This window comes from Tamandua tetradactyla, chromosome 18 (genome assembly GCF_023851605.1).
Source record: "Tamandua tetradactyla isolate mTamTet1 chromosome 18, mTamTet1.pri, whole genome shotgun sequence".
Taxonomy (NCBI): Eukaryota; Metazoa; Chordata; class Mammalia; order Pilosa; family Myrmecophagidae; genus Tamandua; species Tamandua tetradactyla.
The window spans coordinates 51,051,986-51,069,612 of NC_135344.1; the positions used below are offsets into that span (position 1 = coordinate 51,051,986).

Here is a 17,627-nt window from a genome sequence, read left to right on the forward strand (position 1 = left end):
AAACTATGCTGTTGATGTTGTTGAAGGTCTCTCAGTAGAGATCCATTTACTCCTTCTTTTGCAGCCCCATTAGTTCCAACTGGCAGTTACTGACTCTATTCCAAGAAAATAAACTCCTTACATACTTATGAAAATCCCATACCTACCAAAGTGCCTTGAAAAAAACATCCCATATACAACTTATAGAAAAGGTCAGGTCAGACTACTCGGGTTAGGCTTTTCACCCAGCTTTCTTGGTTGTTACAAGAGGGAGACCAGTCGGTTTTTACCTAGTCTTGGCCTAGATTTTTACCTAGACTTTACACCCCCAGATGCGAACCTATGTAAAAGAACCAGTTGTGATACATTTAATACAAAAATCAAAAACAAAGATTAAAAAGCCATTTAGAACACTAAGTGTTTCAGTTTGCTAAAGCTGCCGGAATGCAAAATACCAGAAATGGGTTGGCATTTTTTAAGGGGATTTAATGTTACAAATTTACAGGTGTAAGGCCATGAAAATGTCCTAATTAAGGAATCAATAGGATGATACCTGGACTCTGAAGAAAGGCCACCAGCATCTGGGACAGCTCTGTCAGATATGAAGGCACGTGGCTGGCATCTGCTGGTCCTTGCTCCTGGTTCGTTACTTTCAGCTTCTGATTCCAGTAGCTTTCTCTCTAAGACCTGTGGGTCACTCTTAGTTCTCCAAGGCAAATTCTAGATTTCATCTCTTAGACTTGGACTGTCTCCAGGATCTGGCTTTTTCAGTTTCTGTGGGTCCTTGCTTAGCATCTCACAGGGCCTTTGTCTAAGCTCTCTCTCTCCATGAGTTCTCTTAAAGGACTCCAGTTAAGTGTTTTAAGAACCACCGTGAACAGGTCGGGAAAGAAACTAATCAAAAAGTCTCACCCTACAATAGATCCCCCCCCCCCCCCCCCCCCCCCCGCCGCATGATTGAATTAAAAGCAGACTTTTCTAGGGTACATAACAGATTCAAACCAGTACACTAAGCTTTTCTGACCTGGACAAAATATCACAGGGAGCTGTTGAGCAAAGAAAAAGCTGATAAAAATTTCAAAATAATACCGAGCAGAAGAAGCCAAATATAAACATCTTTATATTTGTGGTCCAACGTGAGTTAGAATGGGCATAACCCAAATATCCCTGAAGACTGAAAGACCAAAGGAGAAGGCGGAGTTCTAACAGAGAAGATAGGATTTTAACAAATGAGTGTGACTGCTGAATCATTATATTGTTATTTCCTTTAGTCTCCATTGTCTTGGATCAGCTAGGATAAACCTAAAATTGTAGAACTGTAACCCATACCAAACTCTGAAATCTGTTCTATAATTGTTGAGGTGTACTTTGAAATGTTTTGTATGTGTTATTTTTCACAATTAAAAAAATACACTAAATCACGAAAAGAAATAAAATACTGTGGTTAAATTTATGTAAATTTTAAAGCAGGCAAAACAATCTATGGTGCTGCAAGAGCATGGTAATGGGAAATTGTGACTTGAAGTAGGAACAAGGCAACTTACAGTCTTCTAGAAATAATTTTTTCTTGATCCAAGAGTTGATTATTCAGGTTATATTCAGTTTGTGCACTTTCAGTACCATTGACCATTATTGCCCATTTAGGCAGATGTGAAATTTCTTCCCCCTCATGTCTCATGTAATTCATCTGATTAGTCTCCTCCATTTTTGTTTCCTTGCCCTGCTCACCTTAAAGTTTGCAACGTGTCTTTCACCACTATATTAAAAATTTCTATTACATAAGAAATTATGTGGTATATATTAATAAAGTTTGTCAATAAACCATGTAATAGAATACATTTTTGTCTTCCCCATTTCAGGGATGGGAGGGAGTACATATTAACTATCTTCTCTCTTGATCCCAGGATTAGACAGTTACTTCAAGGATGGCCTATAATACCCATTTTCTTGAAGTTCCCATATCCTCCTTTTAACCACTTAAAGTAACTAATTTCCACTCACCAATTTTTATCAAAATTGTACTACATAATTAGAAAATTATATTTCACATTAAACACTATAGTGGAATGGGTACTTTAAAGTTCTATAATTTATATATATATATTTACATGTCTTCTGCATCATACTTTTTACATAAATCTACTTCATAAAAGGCTTATTCTTTATTTAAAGAGCAGCCCTAAGAAGCTTCTGTAAGTTAATGAGTCACTGAGATCATAATACTAAGAGGCAAAAAAAGGCATATATTAGGTAATATGTGCTTATGCCCAGTATCTTGCTTAAGGGTAATTTCTCCATATAAAAGTGGTCTATTCACTTTGATAACAGAATACCTTTCCCCTCAGAAGCCAGATTAACCTGCAGAAAAGAGTCATTAGTTTAGTGATTCCTTAAGATAGTTTTTAGTGCAAGCCGGTATTTTGTATGTTTGTAGAAATGTTTCAACACCTGCAGCTGGTGAATTAGAAATTTTATTTGTTGCTTTTTTTTATATTTGGTAGAGTGCAAGATTGTTATAAGCAAAGTCAGTGTGGACTACTGCAGAATTAGATGACATTAGCACATGAACCTGTAATATTGGACACTTAAGGCTAAATTAATCTGGATTTGTAATTTTATTAAAACATCAAAGTTTTATTTTATTCAAAGTACATACTGGCATAATGAGCTAAATGTCATGCATATTTGTCAAGAAACGTTCTTTTGGTCCCTTTTGAGAACAAGCAGCACTCCTTAATCCTTATTAATAACGGGTTACTGTTTTGCCATATTGCTTAATGTAGTGAAATAAAACAAGACTTGAAAAAAAAAAAGTGGTTTATTAACCAATCCATTTATGAGCTTTCTGCCTAGCTAGTAAGAGAACTTAAAAACTCAGCTGTATGGACACTTCATAAAATAGCCTTATAAGTTGATTAACATTAGAAATGAAGATAAAATGGGTCTAACATAGAGCACCAGCATGTGGTAGATTGCTCCTTTCCATTTTAAGTGTGTGTGCAGGGAGCGGCTATTTTATGTCTTTCAGGGATGAATTATGAGAATTAAATGTTATATTTGCCCCCAGACAAAATTTTAATTAGACAAGCAAGTGGAGAAAACCACTTTTAATTGAAAAAAATAAAGCAATACATCTGAATTAAGATTGTTTAACAGCATGTACTATAATTTGTGGAGGGAAATAGCTTTACTAAGAGGTATAGTGCAACTTAGGTACTTGAGTAGCAATAGCTTCCCTTCTTTATCATGCCTCGTCTATAAACAATATTAAAAATAAAGAATTTTTTCATGAATTTAAATTGTAAATTAAAAGCCTGTCTCTAATTCCAATCCACTAACAAAAGGAAGAGAATTTTAAACATTTACTTCCTCACTTAGGTGTTCTCAGATAATAGCAAATTAAATTTCTTTCTTATGATAAAGCTTATAAGGAAACCATGAGAGCATTAATGATATTTAACTCGTGTACAATATTTCAAAACACAATTTCATCAAGATTATTTCTACCACAGCTTTTCTTTAAGAAAGTTTGCAAACCCCAGGATGGTTTGATTTGACGTACTGAAAGTAATAAATTTGGGGAAGAAATTAAAGTTATTGCTTTAAATGGGGAAAAAATATGGTCCAGAAGTCTCTTAAAGAGTTCACTAAACAGCTATTCTTAAAATTACACTCATGTAATTGCAGAGAGGATGTTCAAACCCAGTAAACATCACTCTTCAAAATGACAGAACAAAGACATGTTCATTTAGATGTATGGCTTTTTGTGCATGTGATCATTATTACTATTGATAAATAGTGAGTAGTGACTGGCTGAAAAGGTTTTAACAAAACTCCACTTCCAAAATTAACATTTTTATTAAATCAAGTTAAAAATGTTCATTGTAGAAAAGTCAACAAGGGTTTTAACAAAACCAAGAGACACCCTTTTATACAATATATGTATATATTTAGCAGCAAACTACTGAGATTTTATCTTCTTTTACTCATTTTAAAGAAAGCATAAACAATGTAAATTAGTATGGAATGTCAGTGAATCCATTATTCATCCTTTATTCTGGGATTTGAACCTTCTAGTACAAGGTACTTCATGAATCTCGTGAATATTGAGAACAAACCCAGCTTTAAAACTAAAACGTAATGAAACAGAATGGCTGGAAGAATCTAACTACTTCATAGTCACACATCATCTTTGAAAATAACAATGAGCACCATATAAACAGGTATTGTGTGTATGTTTGTGTGTTAACACAATAAAGTTAGTAATAGTAGCCCAACTAGACTACTTAGCATATGACTATTTTTCTAAAAATTGGGTGATGCACAAAATTTTAAATCAGATAAACACTCCAATCCATATTGCTTGTTCATTTTAAAAATCCTTTATGGAAATTCTGTATATAACCTGACAAACTGCATGCAAATATGTGTGTATATGTACATATACATCTTTAACTGAGTGAATTTCTAAACTGAGAAATGAAGCCAAACCCCTCACTTAAATATATATAGAATATAATATCACCAACTGAAAATACATAATAAATGTTTAATCTTAGCTAATCAGAAATACTGGCTATTGAAAAGGTCTGAGGCCAAAGAGCTGTCATCCAGCTTACCATGTTTTGGGCTTACAAATTAGCCTAATGAACAAGATTGAAATTACCAAGTGCCCACCAAAGAAAGAAATTTTTCTCGATATTTCCTACTAACACCAAAAAGAAAACATCTTTACAATGAGCTTTCACTTTTCAAAGAGTTAAATTTATTAAACAAATCTCACTGGTCTTTAAAAATACTAAAAGTTATATAAATACAATTTTCTTAAAGCTGAATTCTTCAGCTAGAATCAGTTTTATAAAAAGTTTACTTTGGATTGTTTCATTTAACACTTCACGTTTTGCACTCTGCAACTCTGATAACTGGCTCAGATTTGTTTAAGTTTATATCATCACATTTTTCAGAACTTGCTACTGTGTTACAAGTGTACAATAAAGTAAATGTGAGAAATTGTACCAAATTTCAAAAGCAACATAATAATGAAAAATTCAGTATGTAACATAAAAAAGATAAAAGTACAACAGGGATTTCCTTTTCACCATTACATTGGTAAAATATAATCCTTTTTTTTAATTCTTTTAAAGCTAATATAACTTTCATTTTTTTAATTTATCAAGAATGAAGCTGTTAGATGGCCCACATTTTTCAATTAAAAAACTAAAACAGACTGAATTATTTTTATTAATATACACATCAAGTTATTGAAATGACTTTATGTAATTCTCCCCTTAAAGATGGCACTTGCAGGTACAAAGATGCAGAGACCTATAGACTTCAGATGTTTACTTGGAAAGATTCTTCAACAGCAGTTTGATATTGGGTTTCCTCATCTAGCTGAAGGTTCTAAAAACAATAATATTAGCATGTAAATAGGAAAAATTTGTTTGACTACTCAATTCTTTAGTGAATACATTACAATCTTGACACATTTCATTTATTCAAGTCACTTCATGTACTACATATATTATCCTTTAAAAGCTAATTAAAAATGTTTAGTTGTAATTATTTATGAATAACTGATAATCAACAGAAAGGGCCAGAGGAGAATGAAGTCTGAGTGAGAGTAAGTGCCTTATAATAATTCACTGGAGATAATAGTTCATTACAATCCACCATCAGGTGACAGTCTTTTTTTAGAGATGACACAAAGTTTATCAAATACCTAAAGGAAATGCATTTTAAATAAACATTTATTAAATTAACATCCTCTTAACCAGAATCTGAAGCTAAAAATACAGCTCAGTCAATCTTAATTATATTCTCATCTTAAATTCTATTTGATATTAATCTGATATCCTATGGGTTTGCTTTAAAATATACCAAAGCTTCCACCTGACAATCTCAAATAACTAAAAATTATATTCATTTTCATCAAAATATAGCTTTTTTATTTATATGTTTCTATGGCAAGGTAAAACAATCTGAAAATTAGATCAAAAGAGGTTCACAAAACATTTTAGTTTATCCAAATACATGTTCTCCAAAGTAACCTTTCTTACAATGATTTAAGAATAATCTGCCATTATTTCATTAAATGTTAAAACAATAGAGTACACCTGAATTTGACACAAATTTGAATTATTTTGAAACAGCATGACTAAAAAGTATAAATTCCATAACATAAAAAAATTTCTCAAGAATGATATAATTTCACCAGTAGAGGGCAGAGAAAAATGTAAATTCTGTTCATGTCACTTCCAGAACTGTATATACTTATACAGTGTTTGCCTAAATTGGAAAATAATTATCAGTCATTCTTTGTCAGGGATTAACTTTAAATTAGATGATGTTTTAATTAACACCAATGCTGAACACACAACTTCACAATTAGTAAAAGAGAATTCATCTAATTAAAAAAAAAAGATTATGACACATTTGGGATGTAGAAATTAATCCCAAATTTTACTTTGGGATCCATTTTTATGTTATGTAATTTCCCTCACTTGCCCTGTTAAAGCAGGCAACTGAGGCTAGCATCTGATTCACCCTGGCTTCAGTCAAGCTCCCTCCCGGTTTTCAAAAAATGTATTTTATAAGATGGATGAGAAAATCTATTTCTTTTTAACAAGCTCATGAGAAATACATTACTACATGAGAAATGCATCCTCCTCCTTCATGTTACACTAATTTTACTTTGCTAGTAGGTATAATTTTACCTTAAACCTGGACAGTTTTCATATAAATCATAATTTTTTTCAATTTGGTAGTTTGCTCTTCCTCTATCAATATGAAGTTCAACTTTTACCATTTCTGTAAACCAAACTTCACCATTACTATTATTAAAAACAACAGAACTTACTTTACATCTAGCATGAAACAACAGCTAAACAACAGCTTGCTTCAAAACTCAAGTCTAGATTAAAAAAGCCAATTTAGCTTTAAAATTTTAAAATAATAAATTATTTAAAATGGAGTTTTCTTAATCTTGAAAAATTTACTTACCACAAATTCTCCATAATCAAACTGATGCCTTTGATTTAGATGACTAACGAAATTTCTAGTAATCTGGCTAGGATCTCCCCAAGGAAGAGACACGCAAATAGGACATGTCTAAGAAAAAGAAATTGTTTTAAATAAAACATAATGAAAATAATCAAATGTTAACTATAACACAGGCTTATAGTACCTAAAATATCTACAGGAAAAGCTTTTCTGTGAGTAGGATATTTCCCAATCAAATTATCTTGGATAAACCACAATCAGCTAACAAAGGACAATAAAAAGAAGAGCTCTTAGCATTCTACTTCTTTTTTGTTTGTTTGTTTTAACTTAACATATATACAAAACAAAGAAATAAAAAAGCAATAGTTTCCAAAGCACTCTTCAACAAGTGGCTACAGGACAGATCCCAGAGTCTGTCATGGGCTACCATATGAACCTCTCAGATTATTCCTTCTAGCTGCTCCAGAATATAGGAGGCTAGAGGGTTTAAATACTTTTTTATCGTCACAATCGACATTTTTTTTCTTCTTTTTCTGTAAACAATAACATATATACAAAAAAGCTATAAATTTTCAAGCACAGTACCACAATTAGTTGTAGAACATATTTCAGACTCTGACATGGGTTACAATTTCACAATTTATTATACCGGAGACTAAAACAGATAATCAATTTAATGATTCAGCATTCTAATTCATTTGTTAAGTACTATCTTCTATGTATACTCCACCATAACCTTTGATCTTTCACTTCTCTTTGGGTTGTTTGGGCTATGGCAATTCTAAATTTTTCATATTGGAAGGGTCTGACACTAATATGGGGTAAGGAGATGGAACTATCTGATGTTCTGGAAAGGCTAGGCTAGGTTTCAGGACTTCTGGACCAGGGACCCTGTCTACTTCTTTTTAAATCTCCAATTAACACGACTGTTTCAATAGAAACACCACATCCAGCCTTTAATAATACCAATTATAATGAAAGTTATCATTAATTGACTACCTACATGTAACTAGTAAGCAATCTTTTAATCCATACAATAACTGTGATATAATTACCTGCTCTGCATTCATAAGTAAAACAAACATGAAATAAACTTTAAGCTGTATCCTTAAAGTTTTAAGTGAATAGATAACATACTGAAATGATACATAAAGAAACTTTAGTGAATAGACTCTAGCAAAAGTTTATGATATATTGAATATTAATGCAGAAATGAAAACAAATTTGGTAATTCAATATAAAATTAAAGCAATAAGTGAAATCTATTACATATGAGAGATTTTTCCTGGAGATGTCTGTGACACTGTAATATGTTCATGTAACAGCAACTGACCCTGTTCTAATAGGCATAGTCAGTTATGTATATCTCTTAGTCCTATCCAAGACTTAAAGGCATCCTTGATAGTTACAGGCATATGCTTTTTTCTAAGTACATTCACCAGGACAGCTTAGAAACATCTACAACTCCTATTTTATTTATAACTTTTTCCTTCTATTTTTATTTTTAAAAAAAATTTACATATCTGAATGTTTAGGTGAAAGCAGAGTATCTCTTCCAGTTCAGTTTAACTTGTTCCATCAAAAAATGAAACCACTTAACCTGAGGAATTCATGTTTCAAATTGGGAGTTGTATTACCATTAACACAATGTTGGAAATTTACATTCTGTGCTATCTCACTCATTCATCAAAAAGGTCTCCCCACTCTCTTACACTCAGTTAGATCAAAAAGAATCATACTCTTCCTAAAGACCAGCTCCTCTGTTAAATGGTTTGTTGATTTCATCTTCTAGCTTCATCCATGGCTTTCTCCTCTGTAGCCAATCCATTTATAAAGGACTCCAGTAATAGTTTAAGAGCCACCTTAAGTGAGATGGGCCACACCTTTAGTGGAGTAGCCTCATCTAAAAGATCCAATTTACAATGGGCTCACACCCACAGGAAGGGATTAACTTTAAAAACATGTTTTTCTGGGCTACCTATAGCTTCAACCACGATAGACCCTATCTCTTCAGGTCTAGTATGACCACATTCTCACTTGGGTACCCAGTGGTCCTCTCATTTAGAATTGACAGGAGTCCTTTTATGGTCTGGGATAAGATCTTCCTCTTTGTTTCTTTAGTACACCAAAGGCAGTCAATAGATGTTTTCTGAATTAATAAGGGCCACACTCCAAGAACAGTGGCTCCTTTCCAACAGATGTATTTTTCCAAAACTGCACAGTCTTCCAGACACTTTGTAGAAATAGAGACCTACCCCAGAGCCAGAGAGGCGAACTAATGTCAAGATGCTAGGATCCTACAGTAGAAAAAAAGTGAGTCTTTATGTGATAGCTCCTCATATTCATGCCTATCTTCCCCTGTAAAACAGTGAAACTGGAAAGCAGGAATCAAACTGGACTTTTATTCTTTTTCTTTTTAAAGAACAACCACAGAACCTAGCACACTGCCTAGCTTACGGTGTCTTTAAGTGTTTTTAATGTTAAGAATGATATTGAGCAAAGTAGACACTGAAGATAATAAGCATCTGACCATGCCATATCCTAAGATCCAAGAGTTAAGTTGCACAGAACAGAGATGTGCTTGAAGGAAGGAGAGGAGTCAGAAAGCTCTGGCGGTGGGTCATGGAGGCAGGCAAGAGGAGTGACTCCTTGTTGCTCAATCCTCTGCAAAAATGCTAATGACTGTATAGCAGTCTTAGCACTGCCTTAAAGCAACTTGGTTTATTTCTTATTATTCTAGTGACTGTCAAATTCGTGACTTAGTTTCTCTCTGTTGCTGTTTCAATCTACTGTCCCTCCTAATTTTATTATCAACTATTTCTATTATCCTTTTTTAAAAAATTTGTATGTTATATTTAAAACTTAAAAAGGAACTGATTGGGTCAACTGGTCACCATTCAAAAAGAATACTTCTATTGGGCAAATATTAGGCCATCCTTGATATCAAGTGTCAGAATAAGACAAGAAAGTATACTGGCCTATGTACTTTATATTTACCCTCATCTAGCCGATAGAATAGTGGCTCTTTACATTGTCTTTTGTTGAACTTCTCCTTTTGAGAACTTGCTAAAAGATATGGACTCCCCACCCCAAATGTACCAATTCATAATTCTGTAGTTTCATAAACAAGGATTCCATCTCTTGGTTTATCCATTAAACACCTGTACTTGGGGGCTGACCTATTCAGCCAATGGAGAGTCACAGCAGGAGATCTCTCTTTTAAGGAGAAATGGTATTTAGAAATAATGATCTGGGTCTTGGGTGTACTACTGGACTATATCCACTAATGATGTACAATCGGAATACAATGTTCATTTTTTACTTGAAATACTGATTTTCTCTGTGTGGTTGTAGTTCTTTTTTTTTTTTTTTAATTGCATAGTTCGTCATTTCAGTTTATTTTCTATTTAGGGTTTTGTTTTTACACTGATTCTGTTTTTTTTTTCGTACACTGCATTGGTGAGGTTGCATTTCATTATTTCTCCATGTGAGTATCCCATTATTGCAGCACCATTTGTTAAATTTTTTGTTTGTTTTGCTTATTTGTTTGTTTTTGAGGGAAGTGCATGGACAAGGAATCGAACCCAGGTCTCCTGCGTGGCAGGTGAGAATTCCTGCATCCCTGAAGATTCATTTTTGAAAGTGTGAAACATTTACATGGATCAAAACTAAAAGATTATAAAAAGAAATACTTAACACTAAAATGGGTTAATTATATGTTGTTTGAATTATAGCTCAATAGTTATTTTAAAAAAAGGAAAAAAAAAAAGAATCATGCACGTATGATTCTTCCCTCTTTGCTTCATTAAATTCTACAAAGATACAATTAAAAATAGTACTGACTTTATTCTTATGTGTTTTCACTGGCAGCAGATCCAACTGGCCAAATCCATACAGAGCAAGAAACTGAAAGTCCCCAGTAGTTAGGTTCTGTCACTTCTTGGTAATGAATTCTTGGCTTACCTTTCATTACTTCCCTCTTCTACAGTCAATTCTACTACATTATCCACACAATAAGCATCTCCCTTTTTATAATGTGAGCTGGAATTTTAAATATCTCGCTTTGCTTTACAGACATGAGTCATTTGTTGATTTTTAAAAAAAACGTACTCTATTGATAAAGCCCCTGCCCAAATTTAAATAATTACTTTCCCTGTTGTACACATGAATGAAATAAATGGAACAACATGGATTAATATTAGCAGAAGACTGTCTTAAAACATATATACTTACCACAGGAACTATCTGAAATAGGTGATTGCTGTTACAGTGATCCAATAAACGCTGTCTGGTAAAATTTGTTTCTTGACACAAGGGACACTTAAAGGTGGGATGCCCAGAACTATAAAGCAATTTTAAATCAAGTAGTTTTAATTCAAAATCATAATAAAAAAATAATACTATACTATTTTTTGACCAATTACTATAAATTTCTTTTAAAATAACCTGTTGTAATTATTATACAACACAAGGATCAACTGTTTTTGATAAATGGTGTAGAAACAGAAATTTCTAAACATTCTCAATTAAAACTGCCCTTAGTGTCTCAAATTTTTTCGCAATGCCTCTATGCAACAAAACAAAATAAAAATAAAAAACTTAACAGGTCTTTTTATTAAGTAGTTAGAAGTTAGGTCCAAGCAACTTGATTGCATTCATTCATGTGGGTGGCCAAAGATGTCACTGTGTCCCTTGAAATTTTAAAATATCCTGTGGTGATCCAGTTTTGAAAGCCTATACCTAAAACTTAAACCACTTAAAAGATTTGGATCAATGTTGTTTCTTTAGTATATCCCAGTCCCTTGGAATCTAACATACAAAACTAGTAGTAAAAGTGAAAATCAAAAGCAATGATCACCAGATTTAAATACTTGAAAATATTTTGATAATCATGCACTGTAATGCCTCCTACATTTTGATGAAAGGATAGTTCAATATTGACAACTGTACCTAAAGTATGCATGAAAGAAAACTGACTGCATTGAAAGAAGACAGCTAAACTCTTCAATTGAATGTGTGTTCCCTGAAAGCAGCAGCTGTGATTTTTATTTCTAAACTGCTATCAAGTTTAAATGATTTAACAAAATGAAAAAATATAAGGTGTTAAGGCCATTATTTAATAAAGTGGTACATATAATTTTAATAAAGTAGAATTTTTCAAAAGCTCACCTTGTATTCTCTTGATAAGTTTCTGTGTTATCAGATGTAGACGTTTCACTCCTATTACTGAAGAATCACGGGGGGAAAGTTAATAAATGTAATTAAGTACATTAAAAGTTCATTAACTTGGGAGTGATGTCATACATGGAAATATAAGATATTCCTTAGAAAAGCCTCCCTACAGAATCAACTAATAAAAAGGAGAAATCCCATTTGCTTTGAACTCTGGATGATCATAGAGACTGGAGAGGAATTCCACAAACACCGAATTGAAGAAAAATATTCTCCAGTCTGGATCCCTCCATCTCATTCAGTACTGAACAGCTTGTGAGTTGCACAGAGGTAGCACAGTCTGGGACCCTCCTGCCATTGATGCAGCCACTGAGAACCCCATGCACACCCAGGCACAGAGAACAAAGACCTCAGAGACCCAGGAAAGAACACAAGCTGAGTTGTGTTTTTAGCTTTTCTGCTGCACAGAAAAGACCATGGCAGAAATGTTGGCAAAAGGTGTGTGCACTAGAGCCAATTTATGTTGGCAGGACCACTTACACAGAAAACTGACTTTTCTGGAATGACCCACATTTCTAGACTGACCTCATGGTGCTCCCCAGGGTGAGATACCCTAATGGAAAAGAAATTGGAGGCAGAAAGAATATTTGAGAAAAGACTCTCAGAAAAAAATAAAAGGGGTGGAGGGCAGGTTTAAAATGAACTGCTGTAAGAAAGGACAGGTCTCAGAACTAAAAAGTGTAAAGAAAAGGGGGCACCGAGTGAGGGACAAAATTTAAAGAAATCACAGGTGCTGGGGAGAAAATGCTACACAAAACCAAAAAGAACAGATTAAGATTCCCAGAAAACAGAGAAAAAGGAAGATTTCTCAGGAAGGTGAAACAAGTGTCACCGTAAGAAGTTTATCAGAGAGTGACAACATCAACGTGGTGAAGTAAGACATCTCCTGAATAAAACTTCCCCAGAGATAAAACGAATAAAGGGTCAAGTCCCACTTACATACAACTCTACAGGACAGTAGAGACTGGAGAGGGACTCCATAAATGCTGACTTGAAGAAAAAGAAAAATATCAGGTAGCAAACTTCTATACCAGGCCCAGACTCAGTCCCATGAATCTCAGGAGCAGCTCAGAGGCAACATCCTGAATCCTTCCCACCTCCTTCCAGGGACACAGACTACAAGCCACTCACAGCAATAAGTTAGAAACCCCACGCGTATCCAGGCACAGGAATCCAAGTTTAAAGACCCAAGGAGGAAACACCAGCCACTGAGGAGTGCTGCATAAAAAAGGGCCTCAAGGCAGAAGAAGGTAGAGAGAGACCACAACACACAGCTGGCAATGTATGTACTCAAACATAATCCAGTTACTCTCGTCTGTACCACCTATAAACAAGACAGACTTTTCTGTAGTGACCAATCTTTTCTGGAATGATGCCGTATGGTTCCCCAGGGCAGGATACTCCAACGGAGAAGAACAAAGGGCAGAAAAGCCTCACAAAGAAAAATAACTGTTGGGGTTGGCAGGGTTGGGGCTAGTTTCATTTGGGGCTGGTTTCATTTAAATTGAACTGCTGTAAAAGACAGTAGGGTCCTAGAAATGAAAAGAATAAAGAAAAAGGGGGCAATGGGTTAGGGAGAGAATTTAAACAAATCATAGCAGCTGGGGAGAATGTTCTGCACAAGAACAAACAGAACAGATAACGATTTCCCTGAGAAGGAACAGGGGAAAGGAAGCTGGAGGTGAAACAATTACACAAAAAGTTCAATCTTAAAAATACCGCATCATCTAGGGCAAGAAAGATCTGAGACAATTTGATCAGTTAAATTCAGGCTATTCTAAAGGTCTAGAATAAGTTGAACCAAGGGTCAAAGAAAAACCTTAAGACAAAGCCAATCAACCATAAGACCCTACACAAAAGTGAGAATCTGACACTCAAAATTAACTCGTCAAGTTAATCAGATGCCTAAACATCAGCAAAAAATTAAAACTCATACTAAGAAACAGGAAGATATGGCTTAGTCTAAGGAACAAATTTTAACTTCAGAGGAGACTCCGAAGTTCACACAAGTAATCAAAGATGTTCAAACATATCTCAGAGATGAAGGAAAATATAAAAAGATAAAGGATATTCAGACAATGTGTGAGCATAAATAATTTGAAAGTACAGGAAGATACCTAAAATAAATTATGGGGATGAAAGCCAATAATACAAATTAAAATATACTAGTAAATCATACCATCATTCATCTATCTTTTAATAGGGCAAGCCCTTTATCTTGAGGCTTGCTTTTATGAAACATTTCTATAGCAGAGAAGCTAAGCCTACCTATAATAATGCCTAAGAGCTACTTCCAGAATTGCTGCTCAGATGTGGTCTCTTTCTCTAAGCCCAATTCTGCAAGGAAAATGATTACATGTACAATGGTCCCCATTTGGAGAATTCCTGATATTCTCACAAGCAGTGGGGACAACCTAATCAATAGGGCGAACCCTCAATCTCAGGGTTTGCCCCTATGAAACTTATCCCTGCAAAGGATAGGTTAAGCCTACTTAAAATTAGGCCTAAGAGTCACCCAGAGAACTTCTTTTGTTGCTCAGATGTGGCCTCTCTAAGTCGGAATGGCAAGTGACCCACCTACCCCCTGCCCCCCTCCCCCAACTTGGGACGTGACTCCCAGGAGTTTAAATCTCCCAGGCATTGTGGGACAGAAATCCTGGGATGAGCTGGTACACAGCATCAAGGGACTGAGAAAACCTTCTCAACCAAAAGAGGAAAGAGGGAAATGAGATATCCTCGCACACCCACCCGAATGGCCACTATCAAAAAAACAGAAAACGACAAGTACTGGAGAGGATGTGGGAAATGAGGTACACTTACCCACTGTTGGTGGGAATATAAAATGGTAAAACCACTGTGGAAGGCAGTGTGGCCTTATAGCTTCCTTATAATCAGGAGGATAAGTACAGAATTATACTTATTTTTAATACTATTAAAATTTTATTTATTAAATATTAATATTTAATACTATTACTAGGTATCTATTCAGAGGACATAAGGGTAAGGACGCAAATGGACATTTGCACACCAATGTTTACAGCAGCATTATTTACAAGTGTCAAGAGATGGAATCAGCCCAAATGTCCATCAACAGATGAGTGATTAAACAAGCTGTGGTATATACGTACAATGGCATATTACACAGCTGTAAGACAGAATAAAGTCATGAAGCATGTAACAATGTGGATGAACCTTGAGGACATTATGCTGAGTGATATTAACCAGAAACAAAAGGACAAATACTGTATGGTCTCACTGATATGAACTAACATTAACGAATGAGCCTGGAGAATTTCAGTTAAGAACACAGGTTATTAGGAGATAGAAATAGAGTAGAGATTAGGTAATTGATGCTGAAGGATTCAGATTATGCGAGGGACTGACTATAAAAATTCAGAAATGGATAGCACAATACTACCTAACTATAATACAATAATGTTAGAACACTGAAGGAAGCTGAATGTGAGAATAATAGAGGAAAGAGACCTGGGGACACAAATGAAATCAGAAGGAAAGGTAGACAATAAAGACTGAGATGGTATAATCTAGGAATGCCTAGAGTGTATAATGATAGTGACTAAATGTACAAATTTAAAAATGTTTTGCATGCGGAAGAACAAAGGAATGTCAATAATGCAGGACATTGAAAATAGATGGTAATTCATAGTTTAAAACTTTAACTTATGTGTGAGACTAAACCAAAAAATATTTATTTGGTACAAAATTTACATTTTGACTAGTGCATTTCCTAATACCACTTATGTGGACAGCTTAATTGAACACCTTAAGTACATGGAACCTTGAGTAGGGCATGAGATTTTATAGGTTTGTCCAGAGTGATGCTTCGATATATAGCAGAAGGATTTGAACAGTGAATAAAAAAAAAGTATTTGCAAAGTCCCCTTGGGGGCATGGTGAGAAAGGGGGAAAATTCAACTTCCCCAAGTGGAGAATTTTTGATATTCTCACAAGCAGTGGGGACAACCAAAGCAACAGGCTGAGCCTCCAATCTTGGGGTTTTTGTTCATATGAAACTTAACCCTGCAAAGGATAGGCTAAGTCTACTTAAAATTAGGCCTAAGAGTCACTCCCAGGAGAACGTCTTTTGTTGCTCAGATGTGGCCTCTCTCTCTCAGCCAATACGACAAGCAAACTCATTGCCCTCTCCCTCTCTACGTGGGACATGACTCCCAGGGGTCTAAATCTTCCTGGCAACATGGGACAGAAATCCTAGAATGAGCTGGGACTCAGCACCAAGGGTTTTCAAGAGAAAACCTTCTTGACCAAAAGGGGGAAGAGTGAAATGAGACAAAATAAAGTGTCAATTCCAAACAAAGTCGGGAGGTTTTCCTGGAGGTTATTCTTATGCATTAAATAGATATCACCTTTTTAGTTAAGGCATAACAGAGAGGCTGGAGGGAACTGCCTGAAAATGTCGAGCTGTGTTCCAGTAGCCATGTTTCTTGAAGATGATTGTATAATGATATAGCTTTCGCAATGTGACTGTGTGATTGTGAAAACCTTGTATCTGATACTTCTTTTATCTACCTTATAAACATATGGATTAAAAATAAGTAATAGGGTAAACAAATGTTAAAATAAATTTAGTAGACTGAAATGCTAGTGATCAATGAAAGGGAGGGGTAAGGGTATGGTATGTATTTTTTTTTTCTATTGTCTTTTTATTTCTTTTTCTGAATTGATGCAAATGTTCTAAGAAATAAGCATGATGAATATACAACTGTGTGATAAAAGAATGTTCATATTTTATGTTGACTGGTTCTATTAATAAAAAAAAAATTCAGAAATGGATAGCACAATACTACCTGATTGAAGCACAATAATGTAAGTACACTGAGTGAAGCTGAATGTGAGAATGACTGAGGGCACGGTGAAACCAGAACGAAAGACAGATGATAAAGACTGAGATGGTATAATTTAAAAATGCCTGGAGTGTACAATGATAGTGACTAAATGTACAAATTAGAAAATGTTTTTGCATGAGGAAGAACAAAACAATGTCAATATTGAAGGGTATTGAAAATAGATGGTCATTCATATTTTAAAACTTCAACTTCTGTATGAGACTGAAGCAAGAAATGTTTATTTGGTACAAAATTTATATTTTGACTAGTGCATCTCCTAATTTAACATAGATGAACAGAGCACAAGATTTTGTCAGTTTGTCCAGGTTAGTGTGATGTTCCAATAAATTCCAGAGTGATCTGAACAGCAAGTGATTTGCAAAGTCTCCTTGGGGGAATGGGGAGAAAGGAGGAAAATTCGACTTCCCCATTTGGAGAATTTCTGACATTCTCACAGCATTGGGGCAACCAAATCAATAGGCTGAGCCCTCAATTTTGGAGTTTACCCCTATGAAACTTATCCCTGCAAAGGATAGGCTAAGCCTGCTT

The 17,627-nt window shown here is 34.7% G+C and overlaps 1 protein-coding gene across 7 annotated transcripts in view; it reads right to left on the bottom strand.

Annotated features, from left to right (window-relative positions):
- Positions 1 to 4,721: 4,721 nt before the first annotated feature.
- Positions 4,722 to 17,627, bottom strand: part of RNF138 (ring finger protein 138) — a 44,976-nt gene continuing 32,070 nt past the window's right edge. For 6 of the 7 annotated variants that reach the window (XM_077135693.1, XM_077135692.1, XM_077135696.1 and 3 more), the window contains 4 exons: positions 12,151 to 12,207; positions 11,215 to 11,323; positions 6,982 to 7,089; positions 4,722 to 5,382 (listed from right to left, as the gene is read on the bottom strand). In XM_077135693.1, coding sequence (XP_076991808.1) covers positions 5,314 to 5,382; positions 6,982 to 7,089; positions 11,215 to 11,323; positions 12,151 to 12,207 — 343 coding nt within the window. In that variant the 3' untranslated portion in view covers positions 4,722 to 5,313. The remainder of the gene's footprint in view (positions 5,383 to 6,981; positions 7,090 to 11,214; positions 11,324 to 12,150; positions 12,208 to 17,627) is intronic. The other variant, XM_077135694.1, reaches the window with a different exon arrangement.